Source organism: Lissotriton helveticus, chromosome 10, assembly GCF_964261635.1.
Source record: "Lissotriton helveticus chromosome 10, aLisHel1.1, whole genome shotgun sequence".
NCBI lineage: Eukaryota > Metazoa > Chordata > Amphibia > Caudata > Salamandridae > Lissotriton > Lissotriton helveticus.
This window is the reverse complement of record NC_136071.1, coordinates 291,822,459-291,845,336: the sequence shown is the minus strand read 5'-3', so window position 1 is coordinate 291,845,336 and position 22,878 is coordinate 291,822,459. Positions and strand designations below refer to the sequence as shown.

The following is a 22,878-nucleotide window of genomic DNA, read 5'->3' as shown; positions in this document are numbered from 1 at the left end:
CCGGTTAACTTTGGCCACTGCAGGATTCATATTAAGTTTAGGAATTTTAGAAACTGGAAGTGAGATCTTGATCCCCAAATATGTAACTTCAGAAACTGTGGCTATAGTAGAAGGGGGATCGTCTCACATACAGGATCTGAGTTTTGGACAGATTCAACTTATATCCTGAAAAGGATCCAAAATGTCTCGCTAAATTATCTATGACAGGTAGCGTGGTTTCTATATCAGTTGTAACAACCACAATATCATCTGCATAGGCTAATGCACGATAATCTGTGTGAGCTAAATGAATTGGTTTAATATTTATATCACAGTTTAGACGGTTTAAAAAAAGATCTATATGAACGGCAAAAAGAAGAGGTGAACACGGGCACCCTTGCAGTGTGCCCCGAGTGATTGAGAATGGGGAGGATGTTTGACCGTCTAGGCGTATTGATGCATAGGGGGATTGATACATGGCTTTTAACGCAATTAAAATACCAGGACCGAACCCCTTTCTGGTTAAGGAGTCCCACATGTATGCCCAATTGACCCTGTTGAATGCTTTCTCAGCATCCAACAGGGTCACTCCAATGGTGGATTTGGTAGCTTGTGCCCAATCAATAATTGTAATTAAGCGGCGTATATGATCTGCAGTATCCCGTGACGGAATGAAACCATGCTGAAATTTCGAAACGATTGGTGAGATGATACACGATAGATGTGAGGCTAAGATTTTGGAATATACTTTACTATCTGTGTTGATTAACGAAATGGGCCGATATGATGCAGGTGCCAAGGGGGGGTTTATCTTTTTTAAGAAAAACATTAATTACTGATTCCTTCTAAGAAGGCGGTATTTTCCCTTTTTGAGCCTCCAGAAAGAGTAAAGTCATTTCTTTTTTAAGAACATGTCGGAAAGTCCTATAGAATTCCAGTGGAATGGAATCCGGTCCAACAGCTTTAGCTAGAGCTAAGGACAGTATAGATGATTCAATTTCTTACCAGCTAATTGGGGTATCCAGTGGCTCAGATTCCTCTAATGATAAAATGGTACTGGGTAAGGAATGACTGAAATCTGTTACCCTTCCTTCGATGTCCCCAGTAATGTCCTCTGAATACAATTTACAGTAAAATTCACGAAAAATCCCTAATATTTCCGATGGACTATTATGGAGCTGCCCTTAGACATCCAAAAATGTATCTATTCGTGCAAAGAACTTCTTTTGTCTAAGCCTCTTAGCTAGGTGTCTCCCTGAGTTTTCTCCCAACTCATACATTTCAGATCTAAAGACAGCAATTTGTTGTGCTAATCTTGTAGCAAGGCTCTGATAAATTCTTGCTTTTTGTATGGCTAAATTTGTCAAAATCTGATCAATATTTATCCTTCGTCTACAAGCCGTCATCAGCTCTATTTCAATATCTCGCAATTTATTCATCTCCGTGTCTTCTGTCTTTCTAATTTCCCGCTGTTTATTGATTGAGAAGCTTAGTGTTTCTCCCCCGCACCCCAGATTTGAAATCATCCCAGACCATCTCTATTGATGCTGAGCCTTGATTAATAAAAAAAACCTCAAGAATCCACCTCCCCATAGGCTCAATGTACAGAGGATCGAATAATAGCTTACGCTCAAAGGTCCAGGGTCTAAGAGGAGGTCGAACATCAATATCCAAATCAAGACTAATTGGATTGTGATCTGATATTATCTTGGTGGCAAGAATTTCAAACCTGATATTTTTGGCAGTGTTAACATATCTAGTAGTTACAAAAAAATAGTCTAACCCAAATTCATCTATGATCCCTTTAGTAGCTTTAAATAAAATTTGTTTCCTGTCAGAATAAACACAATTACTGGAGATGTCAAATTTTTCATCCATATGTAGATTAAAGTCCCCACATAATAGATGGGGAGATGGCCATGACGCAAGTTCTACGCTTAGCTGATCCAGCATATCCGAGTAATCTGTGTTTGGGCCATATATAGTACAAATGGTTAATATTGTAGCCTCAAAACATAGCTCACTTATCACCCATCGACCCATAGGATCTTCTTTAACACGTCTACACTTTCCAAGCCAATATCTTTTTAGAATAGCAACACCTATTGTGGTCGTACCCTGTCTGGTGCAGCCTACCAATTCGAGACCAAGATCTTTAAACCAGTTCCTATTGTTCCAGGGTATATGAGTTTCTTGTAAACACAAGATATCAATAAACATATTTTTCAGAATTTGGGCCGTAATACCCCTTTTTCTTTTGTCATTCAGACCACAGATATTCCAAGAGCATATCTTAATGCAACCCATCTTCAAAACAAAATGTACCGTAAGAAATCGTGCACACAATATTCATATTGATTAATACACGGACAAGATGATATATATTAACAAAGCCTAGAGATTCTAACATTGAATTAGTTGAAGATTTTCCTTTGCTGTTTTTCCTTGCCCCACACACCCCACCACCCCTCCCACCCCAAGAAACCAACCCCACCAACCCAGTGACCCACCCAAACAAGGCAAAGGGACTGACAAGTCCCCATAGGTGATGGAGAGAAAGGCTGCCTGCCCCCGCCAACCGCCCCCACCCCCTGAAAAATCAAAGTCTGAGAAAGGAGAAGAAAGAAAAAGAACATAAATGTATCATAGCCATATGTATCTAGATGTAAGTATAAGCAAAAGGTAGCATATGAGTCACATAATTACGATTCCTTACATATTACTCAGGTAAGCTATATCACAATCGCTTGACTATTTCACTTAAGAAATCTCTTGCCACAATCTGACATAAAATAAGACGTCTTCTCCTTATACACTACCTTTAACTTGGAAGGGTTTAAAAGAAATGCTAGAGCTCCCTTAGCTTGAAATTGAGGTATTAGCTGCCTAAGATGCCATCTCTGTTGTAATGTAGCCTGACAGTAATCAGGACGAACAAAGAACTCTATGCCCTTCCCCCTCCTTTTACGGTCCAGTCTTGCTAAGTCATATAGTGTTTCTCGCAATAGAAAGTTATTAAGACAAATCAAAATTGCTCTCTGTTTCATATCGGGGGAACTGTTACTAGGACGCTTATGAAAAGGAAATCGATGAGCTCTTTGCAATTCATGGTCCCATCTCCATTGGGTTAATTCGGGAAAGGCTTCTGTAAATAGTTCCTGAACAAATTGCCGGATATTACTCCCTTCCAAACCTTCAGGAACTCCGAGAACACGGAGATTATTTCTTCTTGACCTATTTTCCAAGTCAATCAGCTTCCAGTTGACATCATCTCTGAGAGCTGCTAAAGCTGTAACCTCAGTCTTTTGTAGCACCAACTCATCCTCGACTGTAGGTATTCTAGCTTCAGTCTCGGCAACACGTATAGTGAGTTCATTAGTTGACTTGATAACCCGCCGTACAGTATTCTGAAACTTCCGGACCGCCCCTTGTGTTCGCAAAGCTTCTGCCCTTGTCTCCTCCCGATGCAGTGTGATGGCTTGAAGGATTGTGGCCAGCGTAATTCCTGATTCTGTTTCAAACACACCTTTATTCCCCTGGCAATAGTCATCGGGGGACCTCCCGGGAGCAGCAGAAAGAGATGTTACGTCATTTGAACATGGTAGCGCAGACTCCGTATGAGCAAGCAGGGGAGACCCAGCATTCTCGAGAAGCTCAGAAAGAAGTACTCGTGCCTCCAACAAAACTGTTGTAGGAGATGCCCTACGGACTGTATTACCTTCCGTAAAGCTACCTTCATCCTCATCCAGTGGTAGAGAGCTTGTCAGGCTCCTATCATCAGCCCAATCAATTTAGTTGCTCTCAGTGCCAGATAAATTCGATAAGTCCGATAATGAATAAAATTTACCAGCAGAATCACCAGAATCAGCGTTCGATATAACTTGTTGTATGGCCCCGGACCCAGAAGTGGGTGAATCTACTTGAACAGGCGTTTTAGACCCCTTACTGGCATCTAGAATTTTGGATTGTGAGCTCACCGACTGTTGAAGTTGTTGATCAGAATTCATATCTTCTACAGTCTCTAGTGTAGGGGTTTTACCTTTAGGCTGATTTTTCCTTTTAAACATACCAGGAATTTTAGGATTCGTAGACCCCCCCCCCCCTACTACCAGAAATTCCTACAGGGCTACCCAAGTCCAAAGAGGAGGATCTACCTCTTCGAGTTGATCTATTAATCCCTAGATCTGCAGTCGTCGCACAGACACTTACTTCGCCCTCTGGAGTATCCAAATTGCTGCCACCAACTGCGGGACCAGATTCATCAGGCAGCGCTACCACCGTCGCCGCTACCGTTGCCATTGCCGTTACTGATACTGTGGCAGTGGCCGCTGTAGCTGCAGTAGCCCAGGTGCAGGGACCTTTTCCCTTCCCTGCTGCGCCGGTAACGGTAGCATTCTTGGGAGCCACTGAACCGGTGCGTGTTAATCTGGATAGTGAAGGCACAGTCCACACCGGGTTTTCCAAGAGCCCTGGTGATGCCTCTCTGAAGTGTAACAAAACGCTATCGGGTAGTAAGGGGCGAAGGCCAATGCAGCGTGTCCCAATAAGCAGACGGTGTGTGGGATAGACTACGGAACGAAACGGGACGCAGCAGTACACCAAACGAAGATAGGATCATCGGAGTTCTTGACCTCTAAAAAGTTCGCTCAGCATAGTTCGGCATTATCCAGCACTCTGCACAAAGCTCCGCAGAAAAACACGGCATGCAGGTAATCCATTAAATCCATTAAACCATCACACCATTTCCTTTTTCACAATCTGTTTTTCTTCCAAGGAAAGATAATCTACGGGGGAGGGAAGTCAGCCGGAGAGGAGCAGTGGAAAGCCTCTCACTCGGACAGCAAAGCGTCCGCCATCTTGCCTCCAACCTCGTCTCATTCATGCACTCAAAGCTCACACTGAACATCTACTGCCGACTGAGCACCTGCAACATTTTGTGTAGAAATGTAAAGCTATAAATTGTAATTGGGCAAACATATTTTCAATTATTTGCACTGTAACAGAACACTAATGCTTATACGAACCCTACAAGGTTCAACAATTTTATATTAATCACCTACTCCTGAAAGATACAGATACATACACTTATACACAAGAAGCATACAATCTAGTTTCACAGCATCTCAAAACCTACAAACAGAAAATGAGTGCTCCAAACTCAAATCTAGATACTACCAACCATATTATTCCAGGATCTGCTCACATCAGGTCAATCCTAACCAGAATGGCTGTTCCACACCTTTAATTCATTCTCTCTTTACTCAGCTACTAGTCACTGCTGCCGTGTGGCCTTAGACTTTGGGCCCGATTAAGAGTTTAGTGGATGGGTTAGTCTGTTACAAATGTGACGGATATCGTACAGCGGGTGGGATAAATGCCATTGGATATAATGCACTTGTAATATGGCAGACAGTACATCCATCACATTTGTGACAGAGTAACAAGTCAGCTAACTTTAAATCAGGCCCTTGGCCTCTTCTCAAAAATGTTATCATAAAAGCTAACCTCACTAGGTTTCTGTCTGCCACACTCCCTACATCATTCCTTTCACTTGCTAACTTCTAACTCACTTTGTCCCCTCCCGATCTTTCACAAAGCTAATTCCAATGTTCAAATCAGCTAGGTCACTGGTCACCTCTGAACATTACCACTCTAGTCTACCATGCAAATTCTTTCCTGCCTAACATCATAATTCATTCACTCCCTCACTTTCGTACCAAACCAAAAACCTTCAATTCAGCAATTTTTCTATCACTGCCCACACATCCTACAGCTTATCCCTCATGGCTCCATCACCCCTTCTATAAACTTCCCTGTCTGAACCATTTACATGCCTTGTGTTTAACTAACCGACCCCAATCTCATTTTACACTTATGAAGCTGGAAGTAATGGGAGACATAACCAGCTGGTATATGTATTAGTTGACAAGATGCTCCAACTAACACAGACTGTACATCACTTGATACATTCCTCTATCACCGATTTTGCAACACGTGCAAAACAATACATAACACTTGCTCACAAAAAAGTTTGTAAGTCTGCACACCCTGGAATGAGTGCTCAGCTCCCAAAACTCCACTTCGCACGGCTAAACATAGGAGATGTGGTAGTAGTGCTGTATCGAGATGGGCAGGCTCTCGTCCAACTAAAGGCTGCGACTCACACATTACATTTTTACATCAATCATATCATAGACCCATTGGATTACATACAAAAAGTGAGATTATTGGCCAACAGGTGATGTCTAGGATGTGGCGTAGCTGAAGCAGATTTCACGCATTTAGCTTGGTGGTATGAGAAGGTGAATGAGTTCTGGACCTCATTATTTGATTGTACTGATGAAGTGATTTGTGACATGGTCAGAGAATACCGCTGGTTGCCCCGCTGGGCTATATCAAGGAAATCCCAGCTGAAATTTGCAAACATACAGCTAGGAGGCTGCTACTGACCAAGAGAAGAGTGCATTGGCATTGGGGACGATGTGGCAGTCCACATAAAAATTGCTGGCTGAAAAAGATGCCGTACTCCCAGTAAAAATCAGAAGAGCACTGGGCACTAATGCCAGACAAATACCACCCACAAGACATTTGGGGCCGACTTAGCACATATTTAAAATCAAAAGCTGAGTGGAATGCATGAGAAGCTGGTATGCTAATAATTTCATGTGGGTTTTATGACAGGGATCAAAGTGTGAGTGCACACTTATTAGTTATATTAATGTGGAAATATAAGAGTTATGATGTAATTTGTTCAGAAAACAAATATGGATAGGTATCAGTAGACTGGCCCAAAAATAAAGATGTATACATTGTATAAGTAAAAAAAAAACAACAAAAAAAAACGGGGGCCCTAGTTATAATCAAAAACAGCGGATGACTGCATCTCATGCCCATGTTTTGTCTTTCAAAAACCCCAGCAGCCATTTTCACCCTCCTCCGACTCCAACTATCTGAAAAATCAGTTAATGTAAAATATAGGTGAAAACCAGTGCCTATCAAATTACACAGAAAAATGAGCCTTCAAATGTTGATCATTTCCCCATGTGTAACTATGGAGAGAGTTTCTTGTAAAAGTGTTATTGCTATTTATAAAATACAAAGTACTCAGAGTAGCAAAAACCCACTGAGCAAAAAGATCTGAAAATATTAGATTATAATATAAATCATAAAAGAAAAAAATCTCCCCGCCTGTTAGAAATGGGGTTTCTGGTTGGCTAGGGTATACATGATGAAGCAGGAGTACATTTAGAACAAGCATTGGAAATGCAATCGGGCTCGGATTTATTTGAGTTTGAGCTAATGGCATTGTAAATGGCAATGTGTTTTCGCCATGTGTTATGGAGTGTGTGCATGTGGTGTGTAGTGGAATTATGTGAGTTAGATTGGAATTGTAGCAATGGTGGCATGCTGTGCTTTACATGAATATGTTTAAAAGTAACGTGTACCATACTGAGATTGCTACAATACTTAATTGTGGATGCGTTAACAATTGATGCATGCACTGATGGCTGGTGATGTGTGTGAATGCCTGTAGAAATTGTGCACTGATGGCTGGTGGTGTGTGTGCTTGGTAAAAGACTGCACTGCCGCCTGGAGGTGTGTGTGCCTGATGGAAGGGTGCACTGAGGGCTGGTGGGTGTGTGGTTGGTAAAAGCGTGCACAGATGGCTGATGGTGTGTGTGTTTGGTGACAGCGTGCACTGACGGTTGCTGGTGAGTGCGCCTTGTAAAAGAATGCACTGACGGCTGGTGTTGTACGCCTGGTGGTGTTTGTGGTTCGTGAAAGCGTGCATTGATGGCTGGTGGTGTTTGGCCCTGGTGAAAGCGTGCACTGACGGCTGGTGGTGTGTTGTGTGTGTGGTTGTGTGTGTAGTGGTGAGTGTGTGGTGGTGAGTCTGTGGGGGTGAGTGTGTGGTAGTGAGTGTGTGGTAGTGAGTGTGTTACACCAATGTGGCGCACTAATGCCACTGCACCTGCTGCAGCGATGGTAGCTACGCCACACTGGTGCCACTGTACCTGCTGTAACAATGATAGCTACACCACACTGCTGCCACTGCACCTGCTTCAGCAATGGTACCTACGCCACACTGGTGCCACTGCACCTACTGCAGCAATGGTCCCTACGCCACACTGGTGCCACTGCACCTGCTGCACAATCATAGCTGAGTAACACTGATAACACTACACCTGCTACACAACGCCATCTACCACACACTGGTGCCACTGCACCTGCTGCACAATCATAGCTAAGCAACACTACCACTGCAACTGCTCCACCTATGGTAGCTACCACACACTGGTACCACTGCACCTGCTGCACTAAACTGGTACCACAGCACCTGCTCCACCAATAGTAGCTACGCCTACGCCACACTAGTACCACTGCACCTGTTCCACCAAATATACTTACACCACACCGGTACCACTGCACATGCTGCACCAATGATAGCTACGCCACACTGGTGCCACTGCACATGTTGCACTAAACTGGTACCACAGCACCTGCTCCACCAATGGTAGCTACGCCTACGCCACACTGGTAAGACTGCACCTGCTCCACCAAATATACTTACACCACACCGGTACCACTGCACATGCTGCACCAATGATAGCTACGCCACACTGGTGCCACTGCACCTGCTGCACAATCATAGCTAAGTAACACTGATAACACTACACCTGCTACACAACGCCATCTACCACACACTGGTGCCACTGCACCTGCTGCACAATCATAGCTAAGCAACACTACCACTGTAACTGCTCCACCTATGGTAGCTACCACACACTGGTACCACTGCACCTGCTGCACTAAACTGGTACCACAGCACCTGCTCCACCAATGGTAGCTACGCCTACGCCACACTGGTACCACTGCACCTGCTCCACCAAAGATACTTACACCACACTGGTGCCACTGCACCTGCTGCACAATCATAGCTAAGTAACACTGATAACACTACACCTGCTACACAACGCCATCTACCACACACTGGTGCCACTGCACCTGCTGCACAATCATAGCTAGGCAACACTACCACTACAACTGCTCCACCTATGGTAGCTACCACACACTGGTACCACAGCACCTGCTCCACCAATGGTAGCTACGCCTACGCCACACTGGTAACACTGCACCTGCTCCACCAAATATACTTACACCACACCGGTACCACTGCACATGCTGCACCAATGATAGCTACGCCACACTGGTGCCACTGCACCTGCTGCACAATCATAGCTAAGTAACACTGATAACACTACACCTGCTACACAACGCCATCTACCACACACTGGTGCCACTGCACCTGCTGCACAATCATAGCTAAGTAACACTGATAACACTACACCTGCTACACAACGCCATCTACCACACACTGGTGCCACTGCACCTGCTGCACAATTATAGCTAAGCAACACTACCACTGCAACTGCTCCACCTATGGTAGCTACCACACACTGGTACCGCTGCACCTGCTGCACTAAACTGGTACCACAGCACCTGCTCCACCAATGGTAGCTACGCCTACGCCACACTGGTACCACTGCACCTGCTCCACCAAAGATACTTACACCACACTGGTGCCACTGCACCTGCTGCACAATCTTAGCTAAGTAACACTGATAACACTACACCTGCTACACAACGCCATCTACCACACACTGGTGCCACTGCACCTGCTGCACAATTATAGCTAAGCAACACTACCACTGCAACTGCTCCACCTATGGTAGCTACCACACACTGGTACCACTGCACCTGCTGCACTAAACTGGTACCACAGCACCTGCTCCACCAATGGTAGCTACGCCTACGCCACACTGGTAACACTGCACCTGCTCCACCAAATATACTTACACCACACCGCTACCACTGCACATGCTGCACCAATGATAGCTACGCCACACTGGTGCCACTGCACCTGCTGCACAATCATAGCTAAGTAACACTGATAACACTACACCTCCTACACAACGCCATCTACCACACACTGGTGCCACTGCACCTGCTGCACAATCATAGCTAAGTAACACTGATAACACTACACCTGCTACACAACACCATCTACCACACACTGGTGCCACTGCACCTGCTGCACATTCAGAGCTAAGCAACACTACCACTGCAACTGCTCCACATATGGTAGCTACCACACACTGGTACCACTGCACCTGCTGCACTAAACTGGTAACACAGCACCTGCTCCACCAATGGTAGCTACGCCTACGCCACACTGGTACCACTGCACCTGCTCCATCAAAGATACTTACACCACACTGGTGCCACTGCACCTGCTGCACAATCATAGCTAAGTAACACTGATAACACTACACCTGCTACACAACGCCATCTACCACACACTGGTGCCACTGCACCTGCTGCACAATCATAGCTAAGCAACACTACCACTGCAACTGCTCCACCTATGGTAGCTACCACACACTGGTACCACTGCACCTGCTGCACTAAACTGGTACCACAGCACCTGCTCCACCAATGGTAGCTACGCCTACGCCACACTAGTAACACTGCACCTGCTCCACCAAATATACTTACACCACACCGGTACCACTGCACATGCTGCACCAATGATAGCTATGCCACACTGGTGCCACTGCACCTGCTGCACAATCATAGCTAAGTAACACTGATAACAGTACACCTGCTACACAACGCCATCTACCATACACTGGTGCCACTGCACCTGCTGCACAATCATAGCTAAGTAACACTGATAACACTACACCTGCTACACAACGCCATCTACCACACACTGGTGCCACTGCACCTGCTGCACAATTATAGCTAAGCAACACTACCACTGCAACTGCTCCACCTATGGGAGCTACCACACACTGGTACCACTGCACCTGCTGCACTAAACTGGTACCACAGCACCTGCTCCACCAATGGTAGCTACGCCTACGCCACACTGGTACCACTGCACCTGCTCCACCAAAGATACTTACACCACACTGGTGCCACTGCACCTGCTGCACAATCATAGCTAAGTAACACTGATAACACTACACCTGCTACACAACGCCATCTACCACACACTGGTGCCACTGCACCTGCTGCACAATCATAGCTAAGCAACACTACCACTGCAACTGCTCCACCTATGGTAGCTACCACACACTGGTACCACTGCACCTGCTGCACTAAACTGGTACCACAGCACCTGCTCAACCAATGGTAGCTACGCCTACGCCACACTGGTAACACTGCACCTGCTCCACCAAATATACTTACACCACACCGGTACCACTGCACATGCTGCACCAATGATAGCTATGCCACACTGGTGCCACTGCACCTGCTGCACAATCATAGCTAACACTGATAACAGTACACCTGCTACACAACGCCATCTACCATACACTGGTGCCACTGCACCTGCTGCACAATCATAGGTAAGTAACACTGATAACACTACACCTGCTACACAACGCCATCTACCACACACTGGTGCCACTGCACCTGCTGCACAATCAGAGCTAAGCAACACTACCACTGCAACTGCTCCACCTATGGTAGCTACCACACACTGGTACCACTGCACCTGCTGCACTAAACTGGTAACACAGCACCTGCTCCACCAATGGTAGCTACGCCTACGCCACACTGGTACCACTGCACCTGCTCCATCAAATATACTTACACCACACTGGTGCCACTGCACCTGCTGCACAATCATAGCTAAGTAAGACTGATAACACTACACCTGCTACACAACGCCATCTACCACACATTGGCGCCACTGCACCTGCTGCACAATCATAGCTAGATTTTGTCAGAAAAGATTCCCCGAACACTTGCAGTGTTCTAAAGAGGATGAAAATGCATTTATGCACATAAAAGAAGCTCAGACCTAAGCACCCCCCCCCGCCTTTTGGGCTCCCCGATCATGTAAAACCCTTTATTCTAAAATTAAAAGTTTTTTACAGAAATAATGAAGAAAGAAATGTGGACAGCGGTGGGGGCTGAAAGGACGAGCAGGCTGGGAGAGGCGATGTCAGAGGCTTCTGTGAGCTCCCAGCCTGTCGTTTCCAGTGGTGGGGGCTGCAGTAAGGAGCAGGCGGGGAGAGGCAATTTAGACGCCTCTGCGAGCCGGCATCTGGCGAAAGGCCAACACTTAAACATGAAAGGAGGCAAAGGGACGCGCGCACGCAAAACTCATGGCAGACTGTGAACGCGCCCCGACCATCTGGATTCTATTATCGCAGCGCCCTGACAGCTCTAATTGATAATTTATTGCACTGCCGTGCGCATAACCACACAGGATATGGCGGAAGTGCTGAAGCAGAAAAACATATGGACTATTGCGTGAAGGCTACTAGAAAGAGAGCACTGCGAGGACGAATTACCATTCACATGGCAAAACAAACTACTGAAAAATCTCGCGCACTAAGGAATTTTTCCTGCACTATCCAAACCCCCTAACAAAAGGAGCTCGGAGCTCCGCCCCCCCTGCTGACGCAGGGGTGACGTAGGCCGAGCCCTAAAAATGACCAAATGAGATACAAAAGTAGAAACACGTAATGGTCTTAGGTGTGGGAGGTAGTGTGCACCAAATTACTGTAAGGCACTGCACAAACACATGTCCTATCCTCACTGCTGATCACCAATATCAGAAATTGGGTTTCTGGTTGGCTAGGGTATACACCTAAGCCAGGCAGATCCCATCACTCTAGTCAGGGCAAGTCAGATACACACATAAGATAACCTGGGGTGCTCTGATCTTAGAACTGTTACTGCAAAAACAACAATGATGGACAGAATGTGGATCAATGTCACACATTCACCCCAGTCAAAAGATCTGGGCCCAAATCCATCGTTTTTCCACTCCACACCACCCTGGGTTAGACAATGGCGATATGCAAATCAGCGCTGACCCTGTGCCCCATGGGAACAGTCCAGTCCGAACTACAAAAGCCATGTCCTTCCCAGAACGGAAACAAGCATCCGAGGACCGGCCCGGTTTCGAGGTAACACCTCTCATCAGCCCGGCTAGCTTGCTTCCAGTGGTGTGGAGTGCCTGGGACTCACGTCTGAGCATCCCCAGTACACTTAGAGCGGTTACTGCAAAAACAACAATGATGGACAGAATGTGGATCAATGTCACACATTCACCCCAGTCAAAAGATCTGGGCCCAAATCCATCGTTTTTCCACTCCACACCACCCTGGGTTAGACAATGGCGATATGCAAATCAGCGCTGACCCTGTGCCCCATGGGAACAGTCCAGTCCGAACTACAAAAGCCATGTCCTTCCCAGAACGGAAACAAGCATCCGAGGACCGGCCCGGTTTCGAGGTAACACCTCTCATCAGCCCGGCTAGCTTGCTTCCAGTGGTGTGGAGTGCCTGGGACTCACGTCTGAGCATCCCCAGTACACTTAGAGCGGTTACTGCAAAAACAACAATGATGGACAGAATGTGGATCAATGTCACACATTCACCCCAGTCAAAAGATCTGGGCCCAAATCCATCGTTTTTCCACTCCACACCACCCTGGGTTAGACAATGGCGATATGCAAATCAGCGCTGACCCTGTGCCCCATGGGAACAGTCCAGTCCGAACTACATAAGCCATGTCCTTCCCAGAACGGAAACAAGCATCCGAGGACCGGCCCGGTTTCGAGGTAACACCTCTCATCAGCCCGGCTAGCTTGCTTCCAGTGGTGTGGAGTGCCTGGGACTCACGTCTGAGCATCCCCAGTACACTTAGAGCGGTTACTGCAAAAACAACAATGATGGACAGAATGTGGATCAATGTCACACATTCACCCCAGTCAAAAGATCTGGGCCCAAATCCATCGTTTTTCCACTCCACACCACCCTGGGTTAGACAATGGCGATATGCAAATCAGCGCTGACCCTGTGCCCCATGGGAACAGTCCAGTCCGAACTACAAAAGCCATGTCCTTCCCAGAACGGAAACAAGCATCCGAGGACCGGCCCGGTTTCGAGGTAACACCTCTCATCAGCCCGGCTAGCTTGCTTCCAGTGGTGTGGAGTGCCTGGGACTCACGTCTGAGCATCCCCAGTACACTTAGAGCGGTTACTGCAAAAACAACAATGATGGACAGAATGTGGATCAATGTCACACATTCACCCCAGTCAAAAGATCTGGGCCCAAATCCATCGTTTTTCCACTCCACACCACCCTGGGTTAGACAATGGCGATATGCAAATCAGCGCTGACCCTGTGCCCCATGGGAACAGTCCAGTCCGAACTACAAAAGCCATGTCCTTCCCAGAACGGAAACAAGCATCCGAGGACCGGCCCGGTTTCGAGGTAACACCTCTCATCAGCCCGGCTAGCTTGCTTCCAGTGGTGTGGAGTGCCTGGGACTCACGTCTGAGCATCCCCAGTACACTTAGAGCGGTTACTGCAAAAACAACAATGATGGACAGAATGTGGATCAATGTCACACATTCACCCCAGTCAAAAGATCTGGGCCCAAATCCATCGTTTTTCCACTCCACACCACCCTGGGTTAGACAATGGCGATATGCAAATCAGCGCTGACCCTGTGCCATATGGGAACAGTCCAGTCCGAACTACAAAAGCCATGTCCTTCCCAGAACGGAAACAAGCATCCGAGGACCGGCCTGGTTTCGAGGTAACACCTCTCATCAGCCCGGCTAGCTTGCTTCCAGTGGTGTGGAGTGCCTGGGACTCACGTCTGAGCATCCCCAGTACACTTAGAGCGGTTACTGCAAAAACAACAATGATGGACAGAATGTGGATCAATGATTCCGTTCTGGGAAGGACATGGCTTCTGTAGTTCGGACTGGACTGTTCCCATGGGGCACAGGGTCAGCGCTGATTTGCATATCGCCATTGTCTAACCCAGGGTGGTGTGGAGTGGAAAAACGATGGATTTGGGCCCAGATCTTTGGACTGGGGTGAATGTGTGACATTGATCCACATTCTGTCCATCACTGTTGTGTTTGCAATTACCCCTCTAAGTGTACTGGGGATGCTCAGACGTGAGTCCCAGGCACTCCACACCACTGGAGTCAAGCTGGCCGGGCTGATGAGAGGTGTTGCCTCGAAACCGGGCCGGTCCTCGGATGCTTGATTCCGTTCTGGGAAGGACATGGCTTCTGTAGTTCGGACTGGACTGTTCCCATGGGGCACAGGGTCAGCGCTGATTTGCATATCGCCATTGTCTAACCCAGGGTGGTGTGGAGTGGAAAAACGATGGATTTGGGCCCAGATCTTTGGACTGGGGTGAATGTGTGACAATGATCCACATTCTGTCCATCACTGTTGTGTTTGCAATTACCCCTCTAAGTGTACTGGGGATGCTCAAACGTGAGTCCCAGGCACTCCACACCACTGGAGTCAAGCTGGCCGGGCTGATGAGGTGTTGCCTCGAAACCGGGCCGGTCCTCGGATGCTTGATTCCGTTCTGGGAAGGACATGGCTTCTGTAGTTCGGACTGGACTGTTCCCATGGGGCACAGGGTCAGCGCTGATTTGCATATCGCCATTGTCTAACCCAGGGTGGTGTGGAGTGGAAAAACGATGGATTTGGGCCCAGATCTTTGGACTGGGGTGAATGTGTGACATTGATCCACATTCTGTCCATCACTGTTGTGTTTGCAATTACCCCTCTAAGTGTACTGGGGATGCTCAGACGTGAGTCCCAGGCACTCCACACCACTGGAGTCAAGCTGGCCGGGCTGATGAGAGGTGTTGCCTCGAAACCGGGCCGGTCCTCGGATGCTTGATTCCGTTCTGGGAAGGACATGGCTTCTGTAGTTCGGACTGGACTGTTCCCATGGGGCACAGGGTCAGCGCTGATTTGCATATCGCCATTGTCTAACCCAGGGTGGTGTGGAGTGGAAAAACGATGGATTTGGGCCCAGATCTTTGGACTGGGGTGAATGTGTGACATTGATCCACATTCTGTCCATCACTGTTGTGTTTGCAATTACCCCTCTAAGTGTACTGGGGATGCTCAGACGTGAGTCCCTGGCACTCCACACCACTGGAGTCAAGCTGGCCGGGCTGATGAGAGGTGTTGCCTCGAAACCGGGCCGGTCCTCGGATGCTTGATTCCGTTCTGGGAAGGACATGGCTTCTGTAGTTCGGACTGGACTGTTCCCATGGGGCACAGGGTCAGCGCTGATTTGCATATCGCCATTGTCTAACCCAGGGTGGTGTGGAGTGGAAAAACGATGGATTTGGGCCCAGATCTTTGGACTGGGGTGAATGTGTGACATTGATCCACATTCTGTCCATCACTGTTGTGTTTGCAATTACTGATCTTAGAACTGGCAACACCTGACCCCCTTATCATCCCACTGTGGGCTGTTTCCACCTCCTGCCCCTCCATCTGGGTCTATGTACCTCCGCTGTGGAGTGATACACCCAGAAACCGGTACTGGCAGGATGCTTGCGGCAGCCAATATATACCCCCACCTCCAGCCCTTGTCCTACTATTGGAAACACCATAGGACCCTTTTCCCCCTCTAATACACTGTAACCTGTCTGGGTCACTGTGACCCTTCCCCCTCATTCTGAAGGGGAACCCTGAGGCACCCTCCTTGGAATCACTACCCAATGCCATCCCAGATACTCTGGTATTCACCCAGAGGTTGGACTCCTTTGCAAGTTCCCTGGGGTAAGAGAACTTATAACCCACCAGGCACTGGATTCCCTCTGGAAAACAGTGACTGAACATATGCTCTATAGCAATCAAACTGTACAGCCCCTCAAATGTGTTCACCACACTACCAGTCACCCAACCATCCTGTGCCATGCAGAAGTGACCACCATAATTCCCCCAGGACTAGTGAGACTGTGTCCTACTGTTCCTGAATCTCAACCTGCACTCTTCTGGGGCGGAAGACATATCTCTTGGCAAGGGTCTCCTTCCTCGTGGGATAGCTCAGTCTGTCTCTCCCATCTAGGGACAGTTGGGCATCCCACCCATCACCTGGTATAAGCCTCCATAAGACAGCCCTCCTTCTGTGGGATACTGTGTGCTACTAGAGTGGCCTCATACTCCGCATAGCTAAGTCATACCTCCTTCCCTGAAGTCTGGCACCAAGTCTCTAGGTGCATGGACCTTTCCTTCAGCATTGGACATGGTACTTTTATTTCCACCAATGTACTCTACTTACTTTGCTTTAAAAGCCCATTTCCTTTAGACTTGGTTCAAAAGCCCACAAGATCTTTCTTTCTTCCATTGTTTTCTCAGACTCAGCTGCCTCCATGGCAAGTTTTTTCTTGGCTAAGGCTCTCTCAGCCTCAGCCCTGCTCTCCTCCACTGGGGCCTTTACCAGCCTCAGATCGTCTCTCTTCTGCAGCCAGCTGTGGCAGCTGCAGGTTCCTCTCAGCCTGTCTGCCCGAGAACTCCTCAGGATACCTGATGTGTGAGGAGACACTGCTCCCACAGTAGATCCAGCAGGGGACTCCATCTCTGTGGGCTCCCCTCTAACCTCTGGAGCCTCAGCAAAATAATGTTCTCCTCCTCCACTTCCTTCTGAGGGTCACTGCCCTCTTTGAGTTCTGGTTTGGGATCCTCCAGGATCCCAAATGTTTGTATCCTTTAGACTTTCAGACTTTCTGTTAGTGCTGCTAGCCAGCGTGTTTCCTCATAAGCCAACAGGGCTGTCTGCAGATCCTGCCTTGTGGATCTCCTCTTCAGAACCAGCCCCCACCCCTTGCAGAAAACCTTCAGCTCCTTAAAAGTAAAGACTGATAGGTGCCAGAAGTTTATTTCCATTCTGAAAGGCCTCACAGGTGCAGCAACCAAATGGAGTTCCAAGTTGATGAAGATGAAGCAAGAGTAAACGTAGAAAAATTACCAAATGAGATAATAAAAAGTAGAAACATGTACTAGTCTTAGATGTGGGGGGTAGTGTACACCAAACTACTGTAAGGCACTGCCCAAACATGTCCTGCAGGATCACCCTGACAGCAAGGAGGGGACACCCTACGGCTTCTTTCGGTACCTCAGGGCACATGAACCGGGAAATATCAAGCTGTTTGGCTCGCAGAGGCATTAAAGTTGATCGGGGTTAGAACAGCTGGCGCTGGATGTTGGAAACGTGTCTGGTGGCCCAATAAATTGTTTACAAAGGCCCTGTAGTAGATGTCGGTTTGCAGGCAATGCTCAGTCTGAGCACACTGAAGACTTAATGGCCCGAGTCTTCCACAACAGGAGGAACAAGCCCTTAGAGTTCCTTGGGAATATGTGGGATGTAGAGGGCAGGCTCAGTCCTCCGTTACTGCAGAGGTAGCAGGCTGCAGGCCAACACAGCAGAGCACAGTGCAGTGACCGTCCCTCCTGGCAGCAAAGCAATCAGCAGGCCAACACAGCAAAGGAAGTGACAAAGTGGCAGCCCTTCCTGCCAGCACAGCTACTCTTAGATGCAGAGTATCCTCAGGACCACATAGTGAACTAGTTTGGGGGTGTCAGAGGTCCAGTACTTATACCAAAATGTGTCTTTGAAGAGGGGTAGACATCAAAAGAGGCCATTGATCCTCACAAGGTCCCTGCCCTTCCTAACCTGGCTCCAGACATACTACACAGGACTATGTAGCTCTATGTGTGGGGACAAGCACAGCCCTATTCAGGTGCCAGCCCCTCCTTCCTAATGTATTGCAGGAAAGCCCATCAGCCTGGTGATGGTCCATCAGCATGCAAATCTCACACCCCAGCTCCTTTGTGGGACTGTCTACAGGGAATGCACAAAGCCGAGCTGTCACCCTAACCCAGACGTGTATTCAGAGACAGGCAGAGGCACAGAATAGTTAAAGTAAGAAATGCCAACTTTCTACAAGTAGCAATTTCAGACCTGCAATTTAAAAAACAACTTTACTAAAAGATGCGTTTTTATATTGTGAGTTCAGATACTCCAAGCTCCAAATTTCTATCTTCTCCCAATGGGAAGTCACTCTAAAAGATATTTAAAGGCAATCCCCATGATAACCAAAGGGAGAGATCGGCCTTGGAGTAATGAAAAACGAATTTAGGAGGTTTTCACTACCACAATATGTAAAACTCAAAAGTACATGTCCTATCTTTCAAATACACTGCACTCTGCCCTTGGGGCTGCCTAGGGCTTACCTTAGGGTTGACTTACATGTAATAAATGGGACGTTTTGGGCCTGGCACATAGGTTAATTTGCCAGGTCGAAATGGAAGTTTAAAACTGCACACACAGACTCTGCAATGGCAAGCTTGAGCCATGTTTAAAGGGCTACTGAGTGGGTGGCACAATCCGTGCTACAGGCCCACTAGTAGCATTTAATTTACAGGTCCTGGGAACATATAATGTACTGTACTAGGGACTTGCAAGTAAATTAAATATGCTAATTGTGGATAAGCCAGTGTTACCTTGTTTAGAGTACAGAGCATATGCACTTTAGCACTGAACAGCAGTAGTAAAGTGCCCAGAATCCTAAAGCCAGCAAACATAGAAGGAGGAAGGCAACACGTTTGGTGATAACCCTGCAGAAAGGGTCAGGTCCAAAACGGACTGTGGCCAAGTGGAGTCAGTTGTGTTTGACAAGACCGACAATACTGTAAGATGCAACGAGGTGGCACAGATTTTACAATGGCTATATATCCTCATAATGCATGTGTGAAGGGAAAGAGCTGACATAATATTATACGAAGGATGTCATGTCTAAAGACTATCCAAAATTAGTTATCCCAATGATAGAACATTTCCATGTCTGTGATCACACAGTGATTTGTCTAGGAGGTGCAATGAAGAAGAGGACTGAGCCGTGCCTAGCAGTTATCTATGAGGAAGGCAGCGCTCCAATCAGAAATTGGTATTTTGTAAATTAACCTGGTTTGACATGTCAAAATATAGGAGGTATATTCCAGAGTGACTCCAGACCACAAAAAATGTGAAGTATGAAAATACATTTCAGGGCAGTGTTCAGACAGAAAGGCAAGATGCCAAAACACTTATCTGTTTGAAAGATTACAGTAATGATATTCACAGAACTGGAAATAAAGACCTGGTATGAACTATCAACACGATGGGGCACGTCTACCCTGTCTGAATCTATGACCATCACTGCTGCTTATGGAATAAACCACAACTAAGAAGTGCATTTTGTCAGGGTGGCCATGAAACCGGAACTCTGCTGGCTTGCTATGAGTTGAACTTCATCAGAATGGACCTTTGTCAATGAATAGATTAATAATTTGGCGAAAATGCAGAGATTTTTCTTCCTTTTTGTAATACTAGCGATGTAGGATAAGATGAACTAATAGCAAGAATGGCAAGAAGAAACAAGTAACTGGCATTTCAGCTTATACAAATGTTCAATGTATGCAGTTAAAGAACTAAGAATATACAAAGATGAATACAGTTTTATTCTTTCTTCCCAAGTTATTAAAGCTAAAATGAGTGAAAACACGGTTTATATTTTCTACTATATGACACAAGGGAAAAAAGCATCAGAACAGGAAGAAAATAAAAAGGAAGAATACGAAGTCGTACAAAGAGAAGAGCATAGAAGATGCAGAGAAAGGGGGCAGCAACACCCAACGTATCATGGGAAGCAGAGCGCTCAAAAACAGGACTGCTCTCTCCATGCACCACTCGTACAGAGGTTATTCTCTGGTTACGGCTTAGTTCAGGAGGCAGTGGTCATAAGAAGCTGAAGACGAATTGCCCCTAAATTCACAGCTGTCCTGTGTCTTCCCCCACTCATAACCCTCACACATTATAAAAATCATTATTACTACAATGCATGCTGAAGTCATTATGCTCTTGGGTGACACTAGATCACCCAGAAGAAGCTAGGTGTGGTACACTGCCATGCCCAAAGGTCCTGAAATAGTGGCAGAGAGTGAAGGTCCTGCACCTAGAGCACTAATTGCACTCTGTGCCCAGTAGACTTTTCAACTCAGGACAGGTCCTGAAAAAAAGCCACTCTGCATCCGGTGCCTGCTTCTTATGGGCAAAGATTGAACCCAGCGGATTTTGGAGAAGAGGCACCAATAGCCTTCAGTTATGCTTTTGTCAATAATGGTGTAATATACAATGCTATAAGAAAGCATATGATGTAACCTGTGATATCACAAGTGACATAGTGTGTGTGGACATAAACTGGGCATTGTGGGAGTTTTGGTCGGTTAAATTCAGTGATTTGTAAGCTATGGATTGTAACCATAACATAAACTGTGGGATTTGAAGTGCTACAAATCCACAGTTCATTGATAATTGCAAAGTCTGCAAATGTACATAAACTTAAATGTAATTCAAATTTCTACAGAGTTGTATACATTCATTTGGTTACAGTACAGTTTGCAGAACAGTAGCTATTTATTTGATCCGACTTCAGTTTATTGACGGGAAAATTATGGAAATATATCCGACAACATTTCTATAAACAAAAATAACTTTACCTTGAACTTCCCAACCCTAGGACCCGGTCTACATCTTTCTCATCTCGTTCGACTCCTTCACGTTTGCAGACCTCAGCCAGATCCTAAACAAAAAAGGAAAATGGAACAAGCATATTAGGAGGCGTCGGGCTGATTTAAAAAGTTGTGTACTGTAGGTATACGAAAAGACACCTCATTCGCTATAGGAGTCCTACAATCTAGCAAATCAAAAAACACTATGAAAGATTTAGTACTTTCTAATGCATGCCCTTGATGATGTATGGCTGTACTTTACTGTTTTATTAAATTCATTATGGTTTGTCAGTGTGTAACGGGGGGATACTGCCACCCGATCAATCCAGTGACTCTATACCCACTTATGGGATTCATACCATGACCCCCCCCTCTTATCTTCTCAGCAGGACAGCTGGATGCACACCGAGGGACAGCGGTACCTACAAGAGGAAGAAGAAGACGACGACGGCGGTCCCTTTAACTGGCAGGCTCTAGGAGAATGGGCGGAGCCTGCACCGTCCTCAAGACCCGCTGGAGACACAGACCAGGTGTGCTTGTTCACCGGAGGCGTGGTAGGAGAGAGCGGAGCAGAGGCGAGGCGAGTGAGGAGTTGGCAGAGAGAGCAGAGGAAGGAGTGGCAGAAGAACGAGGAAGACCCGGAACACCACCGACGGAGAAGAGGACGAGAGGAGACCCTTTGGCGGCGCGGGAGCCAGGAGGCCATCGGCAACACGAGCCGCCCAGCCGCACGCCAGGAGGTGTGTGGCTCACCGAGGTACGGAGCCGTATAGTGGGCTGGGTTGGGAGAAAGGGTGGATCCGTGACGTGACCTCATACCCCTGGTTATCCCCAGTACTCCCTGATACCCTTACCCCCCCCTCACCCGACGTGATAACTTGTGCACGCGTAGAATCCCTCACTCCCTCCCCTTGCACGTTTGCAAAAGAGACCCGCAAGGACTGACATATATATTCTCTTGCCTTTTTCCTACACGGCTCGAGGCTGCCAGACATCACCACGGAACCGGACGAGCCCAGCCCCCGGAGCAGTCTCGGACGCCACCCGAGCAAAGAAGAAAGTGCCAGAAGGAGAAGTCGAAGAGAACGGAGTCGGTCACCCCGAAGGACCCCCTTACGAAAAACTTGCACTGACTTCCTGTTTTCCCAAATAAACCCTGTGATAACGAAAACCCGTATCTTGCCCTTTTCTATACACCCCGCAACACAGTGTTATTTCATAATCTCTAGTAATATGTATACCGGCAATTAGGCTATTGTACTAGAACAAATAACGTCCAAATGCTTTCTGCATATCAACTTCCAATCAAGCAGTTTACTCAAAGGATTACAAAAAACTAAATTTTCCATACTTGCAGTTCCTCATCAAGTAGCGTTTCTGAACATTTTATTTTTACCTCAGGAAAAGTTTAGAAGGCAGCTTTAATACTGGGTATGACCGCCGACACTTTGGAGGAAATCCAAGTGGTGGGGTGGGGAAGAGCAG

General features: G+C 47.0%; 1 protein-coding gene across 1 annotated transcript in view; it reads right to left on the bottom strand.

Moving 5' to 3' along the window:
* C10H1orf35 (chromosome 10 C1orf35 homolog) overlaps window positions 1-22,878 on the bottom strand; it is a 101,057-nt gene that overhangs the window by 36,501 nt on the left and 41,678 nt on the right. Inside the window, exon 5 of the mRNA XM_078665330.1 lies at window positions 21,382-21,464. Within this exon, the coding sequence (XP_078521456.1) occupies window positions 21,382-21,464 (83 nt within the window). The remainder of the gene's footprint in view (window positions 1-21,381; window positions 21,465-22,878) is intronic.